The following is an 18,711-nucleotide window of genomic DNA, read 5'->3' as shown; positions in this document are numbered from 1 at the left end:
TAATGTGTAGCCTTGGAAAAACCAGTCAATCCCCCTGACTCTTAATTTCCTCATCTGGAAAACGAGGGGGTCACACCGGCAGATGTCGAAGCTCCCTTAATGGATTAAACTTATATTGAGGTGTTAGTAACTGATAAGTACTAATGAATTATCCTGCCCTGTTCTAGTTGCATTTTCACAGATTTCAGCGAAAGGCATTGAGGAATCTGAGACATCAGCAAGCGTTTGGGGTAGGGGTATTTGTGAGACTAAATGGGTATTCAAATTACACTACATCATCGCTGCCTAGCGCCTGTCCCTGAATCTGCCTCTTCCTGACAAGTTCAACAAATTGCCAGCCATAACTCACATTATCTTCACACGATCTTCAGTGATCCCATTGCATCACCTATGTCACTTCCTGGGGGCTCCTATTATGAGACTATAGTCTGCACTCTCGGGATCCTGGGTTCCATTTCATAGTTGTGAGACATAAAAGGATACATGAGGGTGAAATGAGCAAACGGGGTCAAAAGGTACCAACTTCCAGTTATAAGATAACTGAGTCCTGGGGCTGTAATGTACAGCATGGTGACTGTAGTTAATTCTGCGTTGTATATTTGAAAGTTGCTAAGAGAGTAGATCTTAAAAGTTCTTGTCACAAGAAAAAAAATTATAACTGTGGTGATGGATGTCAACTAGATTTACTGTGGTGATCATTTTGCAATATATACAAATATCAAATCACTACATTGTACATCTAAAACTAATACATTATATGTCAATTATATCCCAATTTTAAAAAAAGGATCATGGGTGTCTGAAATGCCCTGATGTGGATGAAATGGCTAGTCGCCTACCCCTTTCCCTTTGTGATTTTTTTTTTCCAGTAAACAATGGAAGTGGAATGGAATACATTTTCCTGTCTGCCTGACAGCCAAGGGCAGCCAGTGAGATGTAGGGGAAATCACTGGGGAGGGCTCTGAGAAAGCTCCTAAAGAGAGCTGAGGTGCGGCTGGAGTTTTGACCTTTCTCTCCTTACTCTCTTCTTTCTACTTCTTGCCTGGAATATAGCCTTTGTTGTCTAGCAGCCACTTTGGACCATGAGGTTACCTAGAAACTGGAAGCTATCTGCTAGGGATGGCAGAGCATAGGGAGAGAAGGAGCCTGGGTCCCTGATACTCTTATAGAATCTGTCATACCAGCGCTGGGTCATCTTCTTTTAGACTTATTTTATGTGAAGAAAAGTAAAACCACTAATTTATTTTAGCCACTGTTTGGGGATGGAGAAGGGCATCTTTTACCCACAGCCCCAACATAATTCCTAACTGATACACCTTCTGATTTCCACCCAGGATTTACTTCATAGAGAAGGTTCCAATGGCCGTGGAATCATATATCACCTTTAAATGGGAACAAAAATGGCATTTGGTTCACAGGACTGTGCAAGGATTAAATGAGATAACAGGTGCAGAGGGCTCGGCCCGGTATCTGGCACAGAGTCAGCTTTACTGTCATTGCGATTTCTGGTTGAAAAGTATTCCCAGCTAATATGGTAAAGATCCTCATGTTTGTAGACTAGCTTCCTTATTTGCTAGATGGAGGGACTGAGGTTCGGAGAGGGAAAGGGACCTGTTACGGTCAACAGAGAGTAACGGTGATAGAGCCTGAAGTTCAGGGCTCAGAACCTGGCACTACGGGAAACTCCTGGCCTACAGCACATGGTGGGCCCTCAATAAAGGTTTGTTGAAGAAGACATTCTTTGACCTTTAAACCTCTGCTGGCATGCAGGTTACAAATGCTTGGACAGCAATCCATATGTAAGTTAGAGATGTTCTCTTTGCTCAGAAATCTGAGGCCCAGTTTTCCTTCCTGAAAAGACTTAGCTTGTTGCTAAGCACATGATGCTCCATCTTTGTGCAGGTAGTTTTTGTTCTAGAGTTTCCAAAAAGCCAGTGGAAGGCAGGAGGAAGAAGTATCTGGTGAAATTAAAACACTCACCTCAGCTTCCATGGATCGCGCAAGGTTGCGAGTTGGGAGAAAATAATACAGTAGTCTCCCCTTATCCAGGGGGGTTAAGACGCCCCACTGGATGCTGAAACCACAGATAGTACCGAACCCTATATATACTATCTTTTCTCCTATACAGACATACCTATGATAAAGTTTCATTTATAAACTAGGCACAGTAAGAGATTAACGGCAATAACTTCTCTTTGGCATATCTGAATTGTCAGCATCACTACTCTTGTGCTTTGGGGCCATTACTAAGTAAAATAAGAGTTACTTGAACACAAGCACTGTGATCCATGACAGTTGATCGGATGACGGACAAGGCTACTAAGTAACTAAGGGGCAGGAAGTGTATACAGCATGGCTACACGGCACAAATGGATAATTCCCGTTCTGGGAGCAGGATGGTGTAATATTTCATCACACTACTCAGAATGGAGTACAATTTAAAACTTATGAATTATTTCTGGAATTTTCCATTTAATATTTTTGGACAGCAGTTGACCATGGGTAACTGAAACTGTGGAAAGTGAAACTACGGATAAGTAGGGACTACTGTCCTGGGGACCTGGGCATTTTCCAAGATTGACCTGGTTCTCAGGCTGCCCTCACCCCTACCGCTAAGGAGACAGTAGTTTCCTCCTCTGTGTCCCCCCAGTCTTGGGTGTTCCAGCTCAGGAGGCACATCTGCCATCTTGTTTCGCAGTTGTTCATGTGCGCATACCCCTTTTGCAGCTCCCTCCCCTCGAGGGCAGTCTGTCTTCTTCACTCTGTAGTCCATCTGCCAGCATAGGGCTGGGTCCACAGCAGAACGAGATAAAGGAATATTGAATAAATGAGTGAACCCAAGTGTTGAGGGAGGAAGCAGAATGAGAAATACTGAGGCAGGGGCGGAGTTCACAGTCCCGGGACACCCCGGGGGGAAGATGAGAGGGGGCATTTCTCAACTGCAATGACCAGCACGCTCGACCCCTGAGGGAAAGAGAGGCCGAGACTTCACTCCCAAATTCCTGTCATCTAAGAGGTTGCAAATGACTACACCAAAGTCAAAAGGACAACTGTTTTATCCTCCACACATACCCATTCTACCCCTGAAATAAATTGCTTTGCATAAATGAGACAGTTAAGTGCATGGACTCTGGAGCCAAACTTCCCAGGTTCACATCCTGAATCTACCACTTACTGGCTGTGTGGCCTTGGGGAAATTACCTAAGTTCTCTGGGACTCAGTTTACTCATCTATGAAATGGGGATAATAACAGTTACTACCTCACAGAGTTGTTTGGAGGATTAGACAAGGCTGGTATATGTAAAGTGCTTAGACCAGTGCCAGGTACATAGAGAGTCCTGGGTGTTTGTGACTTTTATTTTTTTATTTTTTTTAAGATTGGCACCTGAGCTAATATCTATTGCCAATCTTCTTTTTTTTCCCCTTCTTCTCCCCAAAGCCCCCCAGTACATAGTTGTATATCCTAGATGTAGGTCCCTCTGGTTGTGCTATGTGGGATGCTGCCTCAGTGTGGCCTGACGAGCGGTACCATGTCTGTGCCCAGGATGTGAACTGCTGAAACCCTGGGCCACCGAAGTGGAGCATGCGAACTTAACCACTCGGCCACGTGGTTGGCCCCTGACTTTTATTAATTTTATGAGAAATCTTTGAATGCTGCATTCATGATCAGACATAGCTAGACACTTCTACCATCTGTTTAAAAGACTGTCTATTAATAATCTTGGACCATTTAGCTGGGTATGATGTCATGTGTAGGCCTATTCTGATCCCCACTACCTCGTATTTGTTTCAATTGATAGTTTTGTTTTCTGTAAACATTTATTTTACTGCTTTTGCTAGAGAACTAGGGTTATCATCTTGGAAGTATTTTTCCTCAAGCTGACAAGCCTGGAGGCGCCAGCAGCAGGAGGGAAAGGTCAGGGAAGAGCAGAAGGTCAGACACACTCTCCCCTTCCCCACTGCAGGTCCAGGCCGCGCGTGGTGGACCCGAGCTGGGGAGACTGCAGGTTCAACCCGAGCTCTGGACTGGACTCGAATGTCTAAACGAGAGTCTACGTTATTGAAAAGAGGCTTGTTCTTATAATCAGTCACCAAAAAGCCACTGAACCTGCCACGAAACCATCAGGGACTAGGGAAGGGAATTTGGCGACAGCACGTTTGAAGAAATGACAAGAACAGAGCAAGCTATTTTCTGTTTATTGTCATCGAGTTCAGCCCATTCCAAACACCAGTTATACTTGTGGAGGCTCATCTGGGCATCTCTAAGAATCAGGGCATAACACGAAGTGTGTGGTGAGCTGGTTGAGACCCTCCAACACAAGAAGAGAGCCACAGGGTGAATCCTTGGCGGAGGAGCAAGAGCAACCTATGGGTGGGTGGTAGGAGGTTGGCTGGAGAGCACGTCCCTTCAGCCAGTGTGGACAGAGACCCATAGGGGCTCCCCCAAAACCCACAACTGGACCGCTTCCTCCAGCGTGTGGATGAGAATCGTACCAGAGGGCACCAACAGTTAGGACGAGCCCTCAAAGGGTACCAGCTGATCAAAATGACTCTTGCTGCCTTTCTTCTAACTGCCTTCCTCTACTGTCTCCCTCCCCCAACCCTGGAGGAGCCACAGGAAGAGCAAGAAAGAGCCGGCCCCGCTCCTCTTTCACAGAGCAAATTCTGAGCCACGGGGAGAGAGAGGCTCTGGCTCCCATGTGGGGTGGACCAAACTGGGCTTTATCACAGCTGAGAATGAGTTTTCACTATCCAATCAAGACTGATGTGCTGGCTGAACACGGTCAGATGCTGCGGGAATTCCCTGCGGTGGTGTCCAGAGGCCAGGCCGGGAAGGCTGGACAGAGGACTTTGAAGGCAACTCTTCAAAGTAAGTGAAAATACAGCCAGTTTCCATTGGTACCTCCACAAGGGCATCCCTACTCCGCAAACGGGCTAGTGGAAAATGGGCACGATGCCACTTCCGTACAGTGGTTACTGTACCGGTGAAACGAATTCACACAGGTCAAATGATTGCTATGGTCCCTGGCAAGGAGTAATAATATAAATCATTCAATCTTCAACAACTGTCTGAGGGCCTATTATGTGCCAGGCACTACTGTGGGAGCTGGGGTTGCACAGTGAACAAACAGTCCTCATGAGCTTCCGTTCTAGAGAAGGCGGCAGACAAAACACGGGCAACTAAAATATAGATTAGCTGTATCATATATACATATACAGATATATGATAGTTATATGTATTATATAGTTATCTGTAAATATGTATTTATATATTTGTTATATATAAATATATTTGTATTTATATTTAAATTTATAATATATTAGTTATATCATATACATATGATAGTTCAGACAGTGGCAAACGCTATAAAGAAAAATAAAGCATGGTAAGGAAATAGAGGAGATAGGATAGAGTGGGGCCAATTTTAGATAATGGTGATTTCTTCCATTGGTAGAATACAGTTTTTAAAACTACTCTCATAAGCACTGTCCCATTTTGTCCCTAGAGTAATTTGAGGAGAGATCATTTCTGTCTAATGGTAAGAAAATGGGAACTCAGAAAAGTTAAGTAACTCCAAGTTGGGTGACCTTTCATTACCCAAGCCAACAGCAAACACAGGCACAAGACCAGCTCAGCTAGAAGCCTCGGCATTCTCTGCAGCTCCTAAATTAATTCCGGGACCCAAAGTCAATACAACCTTACTGGAAGCCAATGCTTATGAAACTTGGCTACAGTATTGGAAAGAGGATTTCTATTTCAGATCTTACTTGCAGCAAAGCAATTGCTGCCACCTTCTTTATCAAGAACAGTATCCCAGCCAGGCGACACAGTGGGAGAGCTTCGCCACTGAGCTTGTTTCACTTCAGCCCGCTTGCAAACTGGGTGGGGAGACTACCACCGACCTGATTTTCCTTTAAAAACTACGCTGAAATCTTGAACCTCGCCTGCGCTGAGTTAAAAGTTCATAGATGAATCCGAAGTTCGGAAAGATCTCTCAAAGGAAGACTGTCCGCGATTACACCCCAAGGTTTTGTGGAACAACTAGTCCCTTTCTCTCAAGGAGGTGGCAGCTGCAGCATGCTGGGAGCCCTCAGGAAGGGCAAATGTGTCTGGGATTTCAATTCAACAAGCTCAGTGTGGAAACCTTCAGTAGGCACCTTCTGTCCTCTGTGGCTGGGAGGACAGCCCCAATTTCCAGTGCCTCTGAAAATGATGGCAAGGCAGCTACAAAGAGCTTTTGCATTTGTGCTTTTAACACTCTTAGAGTATTTCCTTGCTTTTGGACTGAAGATAAGACAGAGTTTGGATGCTTTTTTTTTAATGACTATCTTGGAAGCAGCTGGTACTGTAATTCTGCCTAGAGAGGAAACTTACTATTTGGAAAAATATTTTGAAAAGTCATTTGGGATAACTGAGACCTGTGGGCATAGACGTCAGCAGGAATCAAGGACTGGAGAACAGAGGAAATTCGGTGGAGATTGTTCCAAGAAGGAGGGGGAGAAAGGAGTGAGGGGGAGCAGAAGGAGGTGGTGGCGGAGGAAAGAGGAGGCAGCAGCGGAGTGGAAAGGGCTGGGACTAGTTGTGGGGAACCAGCAGGTGGAGGGCCAGTGAGCCAGTGTCGTGCGGAGGTGGAAGAGCATTTTGAGGTGGGGACATCTGTTCCATAGGACACTGTTTGGGATGTTAACCCCTCCTACAAACTTCAGGAACTAGGATCACAAATGCTTTCTGTGGGCTGTCTTGTGCAAAACAAAGAGGACCTTGAGTTTCATCCCTGGCTCACGATGATTCAGAACAGGGTTGCCCAATAGAACTTTCTGTATAATGGGAATGTTCTAGCTGCACTGTCCAATACGGTAGCTGCTAATTACATGTGGCCATTGAGCATTTGAAATGTGGCTAGCGTGACTGAGGGACTGAATTTTTAATTTTGTTTAACTTTTAAACAACCACGTGTGGCTAGTGGCTACCATACTGAATAACACAGGTGTAGAGAGAGGTGGTATATGCAGAAGGAAGGGTCCCAGGTCAACGTGACCCTGAGAAGGCAAGCGCCCTGGGATTTACTGAAATCTTGGGGGCAGACCTGAGATTTAAAGTGGGAATGGAACTGGGGTACTGGGAAGAGGGGCAGAGTTAAGTCAATTTTACCTAGATCATAAGGTCAAGGAAACCCTGATCAGACAACAGGCTTACAAAAGTATTTGAGAAAAAAGGAATGGAAAGTCCTTCAACAGGAAAACTGGAGTTTCTAGAAATGGTGAAGGTTTTTGGTTTCTTTTCCAGAATCTAAACTAACAAACGGCTATTTGTATCTGTGCACAAACATCTTATGGAGAATTCATAACAACAATTGTAATGGCACATGGTAGGTTTTACTAAATATCTGAGCTATTAGATGACTGACTGAACAGTACCTTACAGCATCCACCAGCATCCTCTCACTTGAATCTTGCAACATCCCCCTGCAAAAGGTAGGGGTTAAGTCCCATTTCACAGCTGAGAGGGTTGAGGGTCAGAGATGTTAAGTGGTAACTCCAGGAGAGAGAGGAGTTTTGGTCTTTTGGTTAACTCAACCTGTCGCTCCATCTAAGAGGCCTTATCTGGACTCTCCATTGCAGCCACCGGTAGGGAGCATGTGGATGCAAGCGAACGTTCCAGGACCACAGACACATGAAAAAGCTCCAGTATCGCACACATTCCTGGCATGCTCTTCCTTCTCCCACCAGCTGAGGGGCTGACCCCTCCCTAGACTGCGAGCCCCTGCACAGCAGGACCCATACCAGATTCCCTTCTGGTTCTCTGCCGCCTGCCACAGTGCCTGCCACCCAGCCTGTCAGCCGATACCGATGGACTGAAGAACTGGATGAACCAAACAGCAAAGGTGGCTTCTCCATCGACTTTTTAAAAAATTCTTTTCACTTTGGAGAAACAGCATTAATGCAACACATAAACATTTTCTCCTCCCTAAGTCAGCACAGAGCATCTTCCCATTTATTGAGGGGAGCCAATTCTCAGCCACTCAGTTTTGGACTCTCCAGGGGGGTTGGCTGAGGCCTGACACTGCTCTTTTGTTTGTTTTCTTTCCTGCTAATGATTTATCTGTTGGGGATCTGCAAAGGGAATTCCTGAAACTTGTACACTGACCTCCTTCTGCCATTTCAGTCCTTGTTATGCCTGCACTTAGAAAAGTGGTGAGGAACAGCGGGGCAGAACAAGCCTGCCTATTTGTCATTAGCAGACGCAGTAAAAATTATACATAGGAAAAAGAAGCTACCAAAAGGAGAAAGAGTTTAGATATAGTGACTCAAATTAAATTGAGTATTTTGGAGGTGTAAAAATCTAGATTTTTATCTATCAGTAAACGATCAGTTCTAAGGAGTGCTCCAACAACCTTCCTTGGCCTGTTAAATAGGAATGATGAGTGACAGCGATTTTTTGTAGACATAGCCATAAGCGTGGAATATCTTTTTATCATAAGACAGACAGAGAACAGTCAGGCTGCAGTGATATTACAGATAGTACCACTCCCAGCAGAGGACTCTAGACCTCCAAGCTGATAAGACAAGGCTGTTTCCCAGGTTCCCCCAGCCTTTCACGTTACGAAGCCAAGCAGTTTGCCTGTCCCAGGCTCACTGACATACATATAACACACTTGTGGGTTCCACATTTGCCTCCCAGAGAAGTTAGTGTCTGACAATTAAGTACTGAGGAAATTCAAATTAGACATTCACATTTATTTCACAATGTGTCTGAATTCTTTGAAATTTTTAATACTTTGATATTACTTTGTTTTGGTGTTAGTTGTTAACAATTGTTTGAAATTTTTACAGCGAAGAAACCCAAAGTGTTTACTTTGGTTACTGAAGAAAACCAATCATGATGTTTCAAAACATGATTAAGAACTGTACACAAATTACTTCAAAGTGGGTGAAGGAAAGCAGCAAGCCTGGTGAGGCTGGACTCACCTTTCCAAAGCTGGCAGCATTCACAGGCTGGGTGTCGTTCTTCTCGCAGAAATCCAGGTAATGCATGTAAAGGGCGCTGCGAGGGATGCAGACCCCTTCTGCAATCTCATAATTCTCCTCCAGCCTGCAGAGACAAATGCCCAATGAGCAAACCCCAAGCAAGAAGGGTCTGTTCTTTCTAGTCCTCCTCCAGACCTGGACAGACCTTAGAAATAACTCTTTTCCTACAGATGGGGAAACCAAGGCAGAGGAAGACACAGCAATCTGCCTAGGGTCATGCACGAAGATAGTAGGTTAGTAGGATCAGACTCCTGGCCCCTTGGGTATGACTTCAGGTCACTTTTCCAGTCCCAATTCCCAGTCCCTCCCCTGTGCCGTCAGTGGCCTGGCCACATTCGGGATGGATCAGGTTCCCCAAAACTCCAAAAACAATACAGGAGCACGCAGGTGCCCCACTCCGCCAAGTTTCAACCACATGCTTACTTGTGTAGCGATTTCTAATAGGTGTCAAAATCTTGGCTAACAAGAGCAGTGTAGTAGGACGGTCAAGGAGAGGCTGGACAGCTGGACAGCCACTAATCTGCTGACTGAGGGAGGTTTCATGACCACAGCAGGCAGCTGAACCACTTAGTTTTTTAGGATCACCTTCGACTAGGATTATGTGATTCGATACCCATTACCTTCTCGATGAGTATAGGTTAGGGGTTCAGGGTAGAGACCTTCCACCTGGGTTCAAATCCTAGCCTCGTCACTTGCTGGCTTGGTGACCTTGGGCAAGTAACTTAACCTCGGGCCTCAGTTTCCTTTTGGAGGCCATGACTGTAACGACCCCATAAGGTTGTTGTGACGATCACATGTAATGTGTGACACGCACCAGCACAGTGCCTGGCACATGGTAAGCACTGAGTAGATGTTGGACCTCATCATCGTTCGTTTTTCCTCTCCATAAAACATTTTTGGGCGTCTACATGTCCAGAATTTGTACTAGTTATTGGGGATATAATAGTGAACTAGATACCGTTTATCTTTTTTTCCTCTTTAACCCAAACACCAGAATGCAGGCATCCAAAAGAATCCTCCCTCCTCTGTCACAGACACGTTGGAGGGTTAAACATTTCCTCCAACGAAACTGCGGAGGGACAGGACAATTTGGGGACTTTGGGGCCTGCTGCCTTCAGAGCCTGGAGCACACACTGTTCAATAAACTCACAACAGAAAATATTTCTCCTTGGATCATGAAGTGGATTTTAGGAAACAACCCAAAGTCCTTTGGAACCAAGTTTCAGGCATAAAGTGACTGGAATAACTCTTTTCTCCCAAACATTTGGGGTGTGGGGCTCAAAAATAAGACATGATGCTAACGCAATGAAATAAATGTCCTTAAGTGGCTTCTAACTTTCTCTGAGGGCACTTGCCAAATAAGTGGTCCAGGGCTGTCGTAACTGAAGTGGAATGAGGACACGGCCTCCCGAGGTGCCCACTTGAAAGGGCAGTGCTCATTTGGCTCATTCTGACACGTGGTTGAAAGAAAATCAGTTCAACCACTTCCCATCCAAACCCCACAGATGAATACAACCCCAGGGACGCTCAGATAAACGAAGAAGTGTAGTGCTGAATGGTCCCAGGTCATCGCATCCACACCCCCCTCTTCTGGGAAGGGGAACACTGAGTAACTCCTGACAATTTTTAGAAGTGTTCCAGGAATTAGTTTATGCAATCTTTTCTAGGCAACCTAATTCCTTGAGGCTGGGATGGTGTCTGATTCACTTCTGCATCCTTGAAGTCCAGCATATTCCGTGTCACACCGCAGGTGCTCAATAAGTGTTTGATGGATAGATTCATATATTCATTCAACAAACATTTATTGATCTCTTATCACGTACCAGGTGCTGGGGATGCCATGGTGAGCAAGAGGGTCTTTGTTTGTATACAGAGAACAGATTAATGGTGGACAGATGGATAAAGACACAGGTAATCTCTAATTCAACAAATTATTATTGAGTGCCAGGCAGTGTTCTAGACATTAAGGAAACAGCAGTGAACAAAACAAAGGCCCTGTCCTGAAAGGCTCACCTCCTCGTATATGTGTCCCCAACATCATAACTCAGAACTCTAAATGTGTTTCCCTTTGGGAAAATGGTTTCACATAGAGATCGGGTTTCTAGGACTGTCCTAAGCTCCAGGTCTGGTGTGAGTAGGAATCAGCCTTCTAGCTTAGCCTGGACTCCTAAACGCCATTCACAGTATTGTTTCTCTAGAAAAGTGGGTTCAGAGGTCCAAATAACCAGCTTACATACAAACTTCAGGAGCCATCTGAATAAGACAAAGCGGGGTCTCACACACATGCTTTGTTTGGCCTGAACACTGTTGGCCCAACTCTTAAAATTCAGGACATTTTACCTAAGAATTTGGATTTCTGGCTTCTTTTGAAAAGGCCGAGGTCTGGCAACACTGGGCCCATATTCCCGCATGACAACAATTGGCCAGAGTTACATGTGCCTCGAGTTGGCCAGAGTCCTCACTCCTCCTTCTTTTTCTTACACCCAATCTATTTTCTGCTGCTTGTCTGGCTCCTGAAGGCCCTGGTGTTGATGTAAGACACGATCTATGCCCTATTTCACTTTGCAGTTTATTTGTGGAGAATAATGCACAGGAATAAGAATATTTAAGTACTACAAACACTCCTGACCACAGGTGCAGTGGGAGGTGGGAAAACAGAGAAATTAGTGTGTAGACAAGAATAGATGTAAGTAGTAAGATGCAAGCAGTAGATGCAAGAAATAAGATTTCATGGATGAATTGGGATTGGAAATTTCTAACAATTGGAAATTTGTAACAATCAGCATCTGCTGAGCTCTAACTGGGTGCCAGGCACTGGGTGCCCATCCATGACCTCCTCCCATCCTTACAACAACCATGTGAGGCAAGTTTTATACCCAGATTTTAGAGGAGGGAGCTGAGGCTCAGAGAGTGCAGCTCACTTGTCCACGCTCATGCGGCAAGTAAATGGACTCAGAACCCCTGTGGTATTGTGCCACAGTCGATGGAAGAGATTCTAGACAAGAAGAGCAAAGACAAGAGGCCAACATGGCATGTGCTTTGGATGATAGACACACTGGTCTGAGTGGAGTAGGAGGCTTGCAAAGGAGCATCCAAAAGGAAAGACCATTGGCGGGAGGTGTGCAGAATCTTTAAATGCCACGACAGAATGTGGACTGGCATAAGAGTTTAGCAAGCCCTGGCGTTGAAGAGTTACTAGGAAAGAGTTATTTTCAGAAGGCAATGGAGTGGTACTCAGAGAACTGAAAAAATAAGGACTCAGAGGCAGGAGGACCTGAGCGTTTCTGGGATGCTGTAGGAATATTAATAATGTCATCAATAACAACAGTAACTAACATTAGTTTAAAGCTTAGTATGTTCTATTTGCCAGCAATGGATTGAGTATAAAAGGATAATTTTTTTAAAAACCCAAGTTTCAGGGCCCACACTGTGGCCGAGTGGTTAAGTTCGCATGCTCTGCTTTAGCAGCCCAGGGTTTCGCTGGTTCGGATCCTGGGCGTGGACCTGGCACTGCTCATCAAGCCATGCTGAGGCGGCATCCCACATGCCACAACTAGAAGGACCCACAACTAAAGATACACAACTATGTACTGCAGGGCCTTGGGGAGAAAAAGGAAAAATAAAATCTTTAAAAAACCCAAGTTTCATAGGTTTCATCTTAGACTATTGAGAGTTCAATTAGGCAGTTTCCTTAAAAAGCTTTGATGTCTGCTCTTTAGACTATTGTACAGTGGAACATTGTCTAGTCTAATGCAAACACATGAACAATTTGGGGAGCTGGAACTTCGTGCACGACAAGTTGTGGGCAGGGAGAAAGTATCCATTTTTCCTTATCTTTGCTAATGATTTCCTAAAATTAATTCTGGACAGAAAAATCCATGGACACATTCAACAATCATACATTCCAAACCATTCAGAATTATCTTACAAAAAGTGTGTAATCATTTGAAGTGACAGGGAGCAAGTTGTCTTTTTTAAGCATGAGAGTAGCATGATCAAATTTATTCTTTGGAAAGGTCCCTCTGGCACCTCTATGGTGGGTGGACAAGGTGGACTAGTGAAGCCTGGCACATGGTGGCTGACTAATTAGTATCTGTTGAATGAATGAATGAACAAATGAGATCAGGGGCTACTACAAGTGTTCAGGCAAGAAATGATGGGGTGTGAATTGAAGGAGTGGCCACATGGGCAGAGATAACATGGAGAATGTGGGTCTCATGATGCCAGAGGTGAGGAGGGTGGAAGCAACCAAGGCCCGCTCTCTCAGATTCCCAACCGGGCTGAATGGACGAATGGGGGCTCCATTCCTCCTGATTAAGAAATGGAGGAGAGGCAAGTTATGGGGGAAACACTGCTTCCAAATTTCATTTGTGTTTGCATTAGGCTGGAAAATATTCCACCATACATAAGAGTTTAGCAAGCCCTGGCGTTGAAGAGTTACTAGGAAAGAGTTATTTTCAGAAGGCAATGGAGTGGTACTCAGAGAACTGAAAAAATAAGGACTCAGAGGCAGGAGGACCTGAGCGTTTCTGGGATGCTGTAGGAATATTAATAATGTCATCAATAACAACAGTAACTAACATTAGTTTAAAGCTTAGTATGTTCTATTTGCCAGCAATGGATTGAGTATAAAAGGATAATTTTTTTAAAAACCCAAGTTTCAGGGCCCACCCTGTGGCCGAGTGGTTAAGTTCGCATGCTCTGAGAGTCTAAAGAGTTAAGTCAAAGCTTTTTAAGGAAATTGCCTAATGGACCTCAATAGTCTAAGATGAAACCTATGAAACCTGGGTTTTAAAAAAAATTATTCTTTTATATTCAATCCATTGTTGGCAAATAGAACACACACTAAGCTTTAAATTAATGTTAGTTACTGTTGTTATTGATGACATTATTATTATTCCTACAGCATCTTGGAAACACTCAGGTCCTCCTGCCTCTGAGTCTTTATTTTTTCAGTTCTCTGAGTACCACTCGGTTGTCTTGTGGTGTTAAAGTGCACGGCCTCCCAGGTAAACTCCTGGCTCCTCATTCTCTAGTTACTTTACATAAGGCCCCTTGCACCTCGGTTTCCAGTTGTTGTTTGCTCACTAAATCTGGCCAAGAGATCAAAATTAAAATACAAGATCAAGGTTAAAATACATCTCATTAAACGATGCCCTGGCAGCAACAAACGGAATTGGATGTGTAAGTCACCGTCCACACAGGCTGAGCTAATTAAGCAGTTACCTGCCAAACGCCTTCTAAATAACTGCACTCTGCCCACGTTTTGTTCCTCTTACTGGAGCTTCTTGGCCTCAAGGTATCTAGGTGGCTTATGACTATGAAGCATTTTAATAAGCTCTATGAGGGAACAGCTGTAATTGGCGTTAAGGGCAACTTTGATGCTTGATGAGTTTCTACAGGAATAGCATCACGACACCTTTCCACAGACCCCCTTACAAAATCCAGAGGGTCCGTGCTGGTACTGAAGTTGCTAATTGGAATGTCCGCTTCCCTGACTAAGACACGGCAGAAGGAAAGGCACTTAATTATTTCTCTTCATATCTGATGAAATTTTCCCTTTTCCTCCTCACTTTTAGAGGCCATCATTAGCCTGACATGGTGAACAATACTCCATTATACCTGGATTTTTTTAATGATCACAAAAACATTCCCCACTTCTTCCATTTTCTGCTCTTCTATTTAACAACTCAATCCTATTTGAATTGAGCCTATCCTATTATGGAGAGATAATGAACCCAGTCTACTAGCCAACATGAGTCATTATCCACAATATACATTTTAAAAAGACCTCCTCATATGGTTTCGGCAGGCAGCATCCTAGGGCATATTGTGGAAGCTTTGTATTAACGCTTTACAATGAAGAGCAAATGGCTCAGCCCCGGCATAATTTTTCCTTCTGTTCTCATTGTCAACCTCCATTTCCCTATATGTACACATGGGCTTTCAGTTGAGTCCCCACTTCTCAAGTCCTTACAGACATGTCTGGGACAGAAACTTTTTTCTTCTATTTTACCAAAAGAAAAGACAACAGGATTTTTTTTTTAATTTGCTAAACATCATAACTTATTACTGAGGTTGTAAGAGAGATCTGAGACTGTAAAATATGTGGGGGAAAAAAAAAACCTTGCTAAGCAGTCAGAGCCAGATAGTAGTCTAAACCCATCAATGGCTCCCTTTGCCTCTTCATAGAAGTCCAAACCCCTTACCTTGGCAGCCATGGCCCCCACTCTCCGACCCTGACTACTTCTCCAGGCTTCTCTCGCCCCAATTCCTACATGTACAGTCTTTTCCAGCCAACTGGACTGTTGACTGTTCCCCAAACACATCCTGCCACATTCCATCCCCCACGCATGTTCCATGGCCTTCCTAGCACGGGAGGTGATCCTCTCTGCTGTGCTCACCCTTCAAAGCTCAGCTCAAATCTCTCTCTTCCACAAAACTATGTTTAATTCTTACCCAGCCCCATCTGCTAATCACTTCTTAATCGCCTCTTCCTCGGCAAATTTGCTTATTCATCCATTTGATAACAGGTGGAGCGCTACAAGGGTCTACACAGCAGTACTGAGTTATGTCTAGAGGAGAATATTTTGATAGAGGAGACACATCCCCTGCTCCTAAGGCCATTGCCTCTTCCTGGGGATTTCTGTAGCTCTTCATACCTTCTTACGGCTCTAACAGCCGTCAGTGAGAGACAGCCCTGGTTTTACAGTCGGGGGGCACCGAGTTTGAATCCTGCTTCCACCACTTAGAAACACCAGTCTCAGGTATGTCACTTGAACTCTTGGATGCTCACTTCCTTCATCTGTGATGAAGGAAAAAAGACCCAATACCATCTCCCAAGGTTGCTGTGAGGGTTACATAAGAATCCATGCACAACCCTCAGCCCTCTAGCTGGCATATGCAGATCACTCAATAAAGGGTAACTAGGAGTATTTTTCTATATTATTGTGGAATATTCAGGTAATGTTTTATATCTTAGACTGAAAGCCCTTTGAAGGCAGGGAGCAAAAATTCCCATTTATGTTAGCATAGTTCCTAGCACTGTGCCACAAACACAGTAAGTAACACTGCAGAAGGAAGAGGAGAAAGGAGAGAACGTGGGAAGGAAGGAAGGCAGACTTTGCACAGATCAAAAGACTCTTTTAAAAATCTTAAGACCTGGGTGGTTAAAGGAAAAGCCTAGTTAATATTAACATATCTGATTTATATTTTTAAGTGCCTACTCTGTGCCAGGGATGTTCATATTTGCTGTCACTACCCCCACAAGACAGGTAACATTATCCCCATGACATGGAGGCAGAAAAGGAGGGCGAGGGAAGCAAAGTGACCCGCCCACTGTCACTCGGCTGGGAAAAGCCCGGCTTGGAGTCTGAACTCAGATTGATGCTTCTAAAGCTCTCGCTGTGTGCAAGGGACTGACGTTCATCAGTCAGGGAGTCAGCATATATTCATTGAGTCCTACTATGTGCCAGGCACTGTAAAACACAGCATGAACAAGGAGACATGATCCTCGCCATTGCCTTTGAGAAGCGGACAGTTTCTCAGAAGGAAGATGGGAACCAAGGGGAGATCCCCACCAGATGATAAATAAGTACAAAATAAGTACAAAAATGGTGGCATTTGGCTCATGTGAGCTCTAGTTAGGCCTGAGGCTGATTCTACAAAAGGCCAAAACACACAAACAAATAACCAATCCGTTTTATTAAACAACAACGATTAAGTCCACTCCACGATTTGCTACTGGGGACAAACCAACCAGAAACCCGTGTTCAGGTGCATCTCCTGTGTTTCTCCCAGGAACTCTGCTGGCCCCACCTCCCCTTTGCTAAGGGTCTTCTTAGGATCCAGCATGTCCCCCAATTGGGGGGAGTGAGACTGTGACCCCCTGTGGGATTTAGTCACCTGCCTTGGTTTCCTCCTCTTCAAACAGGGGTAATAGCCCTGCCTGGTCTACAGGTTTTTCATGAGGATCAAATGAGCTCGGCCGGTGACATCCCCCGGTACCAGCCTGACACGCCGCTCATGTCTGCTCAACCTGTAGGCTTGGCCGATGCTGAGCAACGGACCAAATGAGGGATTTATTTCTGCCATTGTAATGACTGAATCTGACCAGAACCTGGAGTAATCCAGTCCACAGCCTGTGTTTGTCCTGAAGGCTACTGAGGTGGTCTTCCAGAAGGGCCTGGGATAAGCCAGGTTCTGGAATCCCTCTGCTCAGTTTTTGGCCAATCAAGGCCTTTTTTCTTCTTTTGGACAGAAACTAGGCAGTATGTAATAGCACAGCGTTACAAGTTCCACACTATTGTTGGGATCTAGGCTAGGGGTTGGCAGCCCAGAGCTCTCGTGGCCCTGAATGGCAGCTGAGGTGACTTTGGCATCTTCTCTACCATGACTCATCCCCCTCAATCTTCCCTTCCCATCTATCCCCTGTCTCTACGTTATAAATAGGGCCGCAAAGAACATCTTCATATGTGCCCCCTCGCACACCTGCGGGGGTGTTTCTCATGTTGCTATCAGGAAGTGGAATTGCTGGATGCATATATTAAAATGTTAATGGGATTGCAAAATGGCCCACTCAAATGGCTTTACCATTTTACACCTTCATTGTAGCATAAAAAACTTTTTTTTTTAAGTAGGAACCTGGCTCCACAACACAGCGACTCATTCTCTGAGACATCCACACCCTTCATGTTGTCCTGTTAATTCACCTTCCTCCATCTGCAGCTGAGAGCTGCTACCAGGACACAGTCGCACCTGTTGGTATTATCTAGCACTTCTGGTTACATTCAGAGCTAAAAATGTTCAGCTTCCCTTTCGTATCACGCAAGTAAGTAATATTATGCCACCATCGAATAAAGAATGAAGTCAGAAATGAGTGCAAAAAGTCAGGCATTGGTTACCCTCAATGGGTCTGGTCTAGGAGCCATGACCCGGTCTAAACCTGCAACGTGAATCTTTGGAAGAGTTCCCAGCTCAATTTTCTACCTCTGGCTTCCAAGAACATTTTAAAAAGAAACATTAAATTTATTTTGTTTCATATGAATTTGGAATATTGCAAGCCCATCAGTCACCTAAGGCCTCATTTTTATTTCTTCAAAAGAAAGGAAAACGCCCCCCAAGAAAGCGACAATTTGGACTTCTATCCTCGTCCCTTACGGGAGGGTCTCGCTTCCCCTGTAAACTGCAGAAAGGGAGAACTCCTCCACCATGACTGCACACGGCAACTCGAAGTGACAGAGGCGACAAGGGAGGTGTGGGAGAGGGCGGGGCGTGGAGGGGCACACGTGCTGGCGGCGAGTAGCCCACGACGGTGGCACAGGCCACTCCCATTCCGAACTCCTCCGTGTGAACGGAGGTCATTGTGCAGCCAGGACTCGTGCAGCGCTCCGCATCCCTGCCGGTGGCAGTTACTAATCTTACGACGGAGGATGCTGGAAAGTGTTTGGCAGAAGGCGTTTGACAATATTTGCCTGTTTTCTGCTGGGAGCTGCCTCCAGATCACGTAGCCCCGCTTATTGTAGGCTGCTTGGCTGCTGTATTATTTGTCCCTACAGCAGGGATGGTCTCGAGGGCTGTAGAGAGGGGACTCGTGGCACGGAGGGAGAAGGGGGAGAAGCAAATAGCTCCTAACCCAACTCCAGAAACAAGCCAGGTGTCCCAGAAAACCTCGGCACTATT

General features: G+C 45.0%; 1 protein-coding gene across 5 annotated transcripts in view; it reads right to left on the bottom strand.

The window, feature by feature from the left end:
• The window catches only part of RFX4 (regulatory factor X4), a 177,547-nt gene that overhangs the window by 90,600 nt on the left and 68,236 nt on the right, over positions 1-18,711 (bottom strand). For all 5 annotated transcript variants that reach the window (XM_070254114.1, XM_023631039.2, XM_070254112.1 and 2 more), the window contains one exon: positions 8,971-9,094. In XM_070254114.1, coding sequence (XP_070110215.1) covers positions 8,971-9,036 — 66 coding nt within the window. In that variant the 5' untranslated portion in view covers positions 9,037-9,094. The remainder of the gene's footprint in view (positions 1-8,970; positions 9,095-18,711) is intronic.

The sequence above is a fragment of the Equus caballus genome, chromosome 28 (assembly GCF_041296265.1).
Source record: "Equus caballus isolate H_3958 breed thoroughbred chromosome 28, TB-T2T, whole genome shotgun sequence".
In the NCBI taxonomy this organism is placed as follows: Eukaryota; Metazoa; Chordata; class Mammalia; order Perissodactyla; family Equidae; genus Equus; species Equus caballus.
The sequence above is the reverse complement of the archived record's forward strand: the minus strand, read 5'-3'. Positions and strand labels throughout refer to the sequence as shown.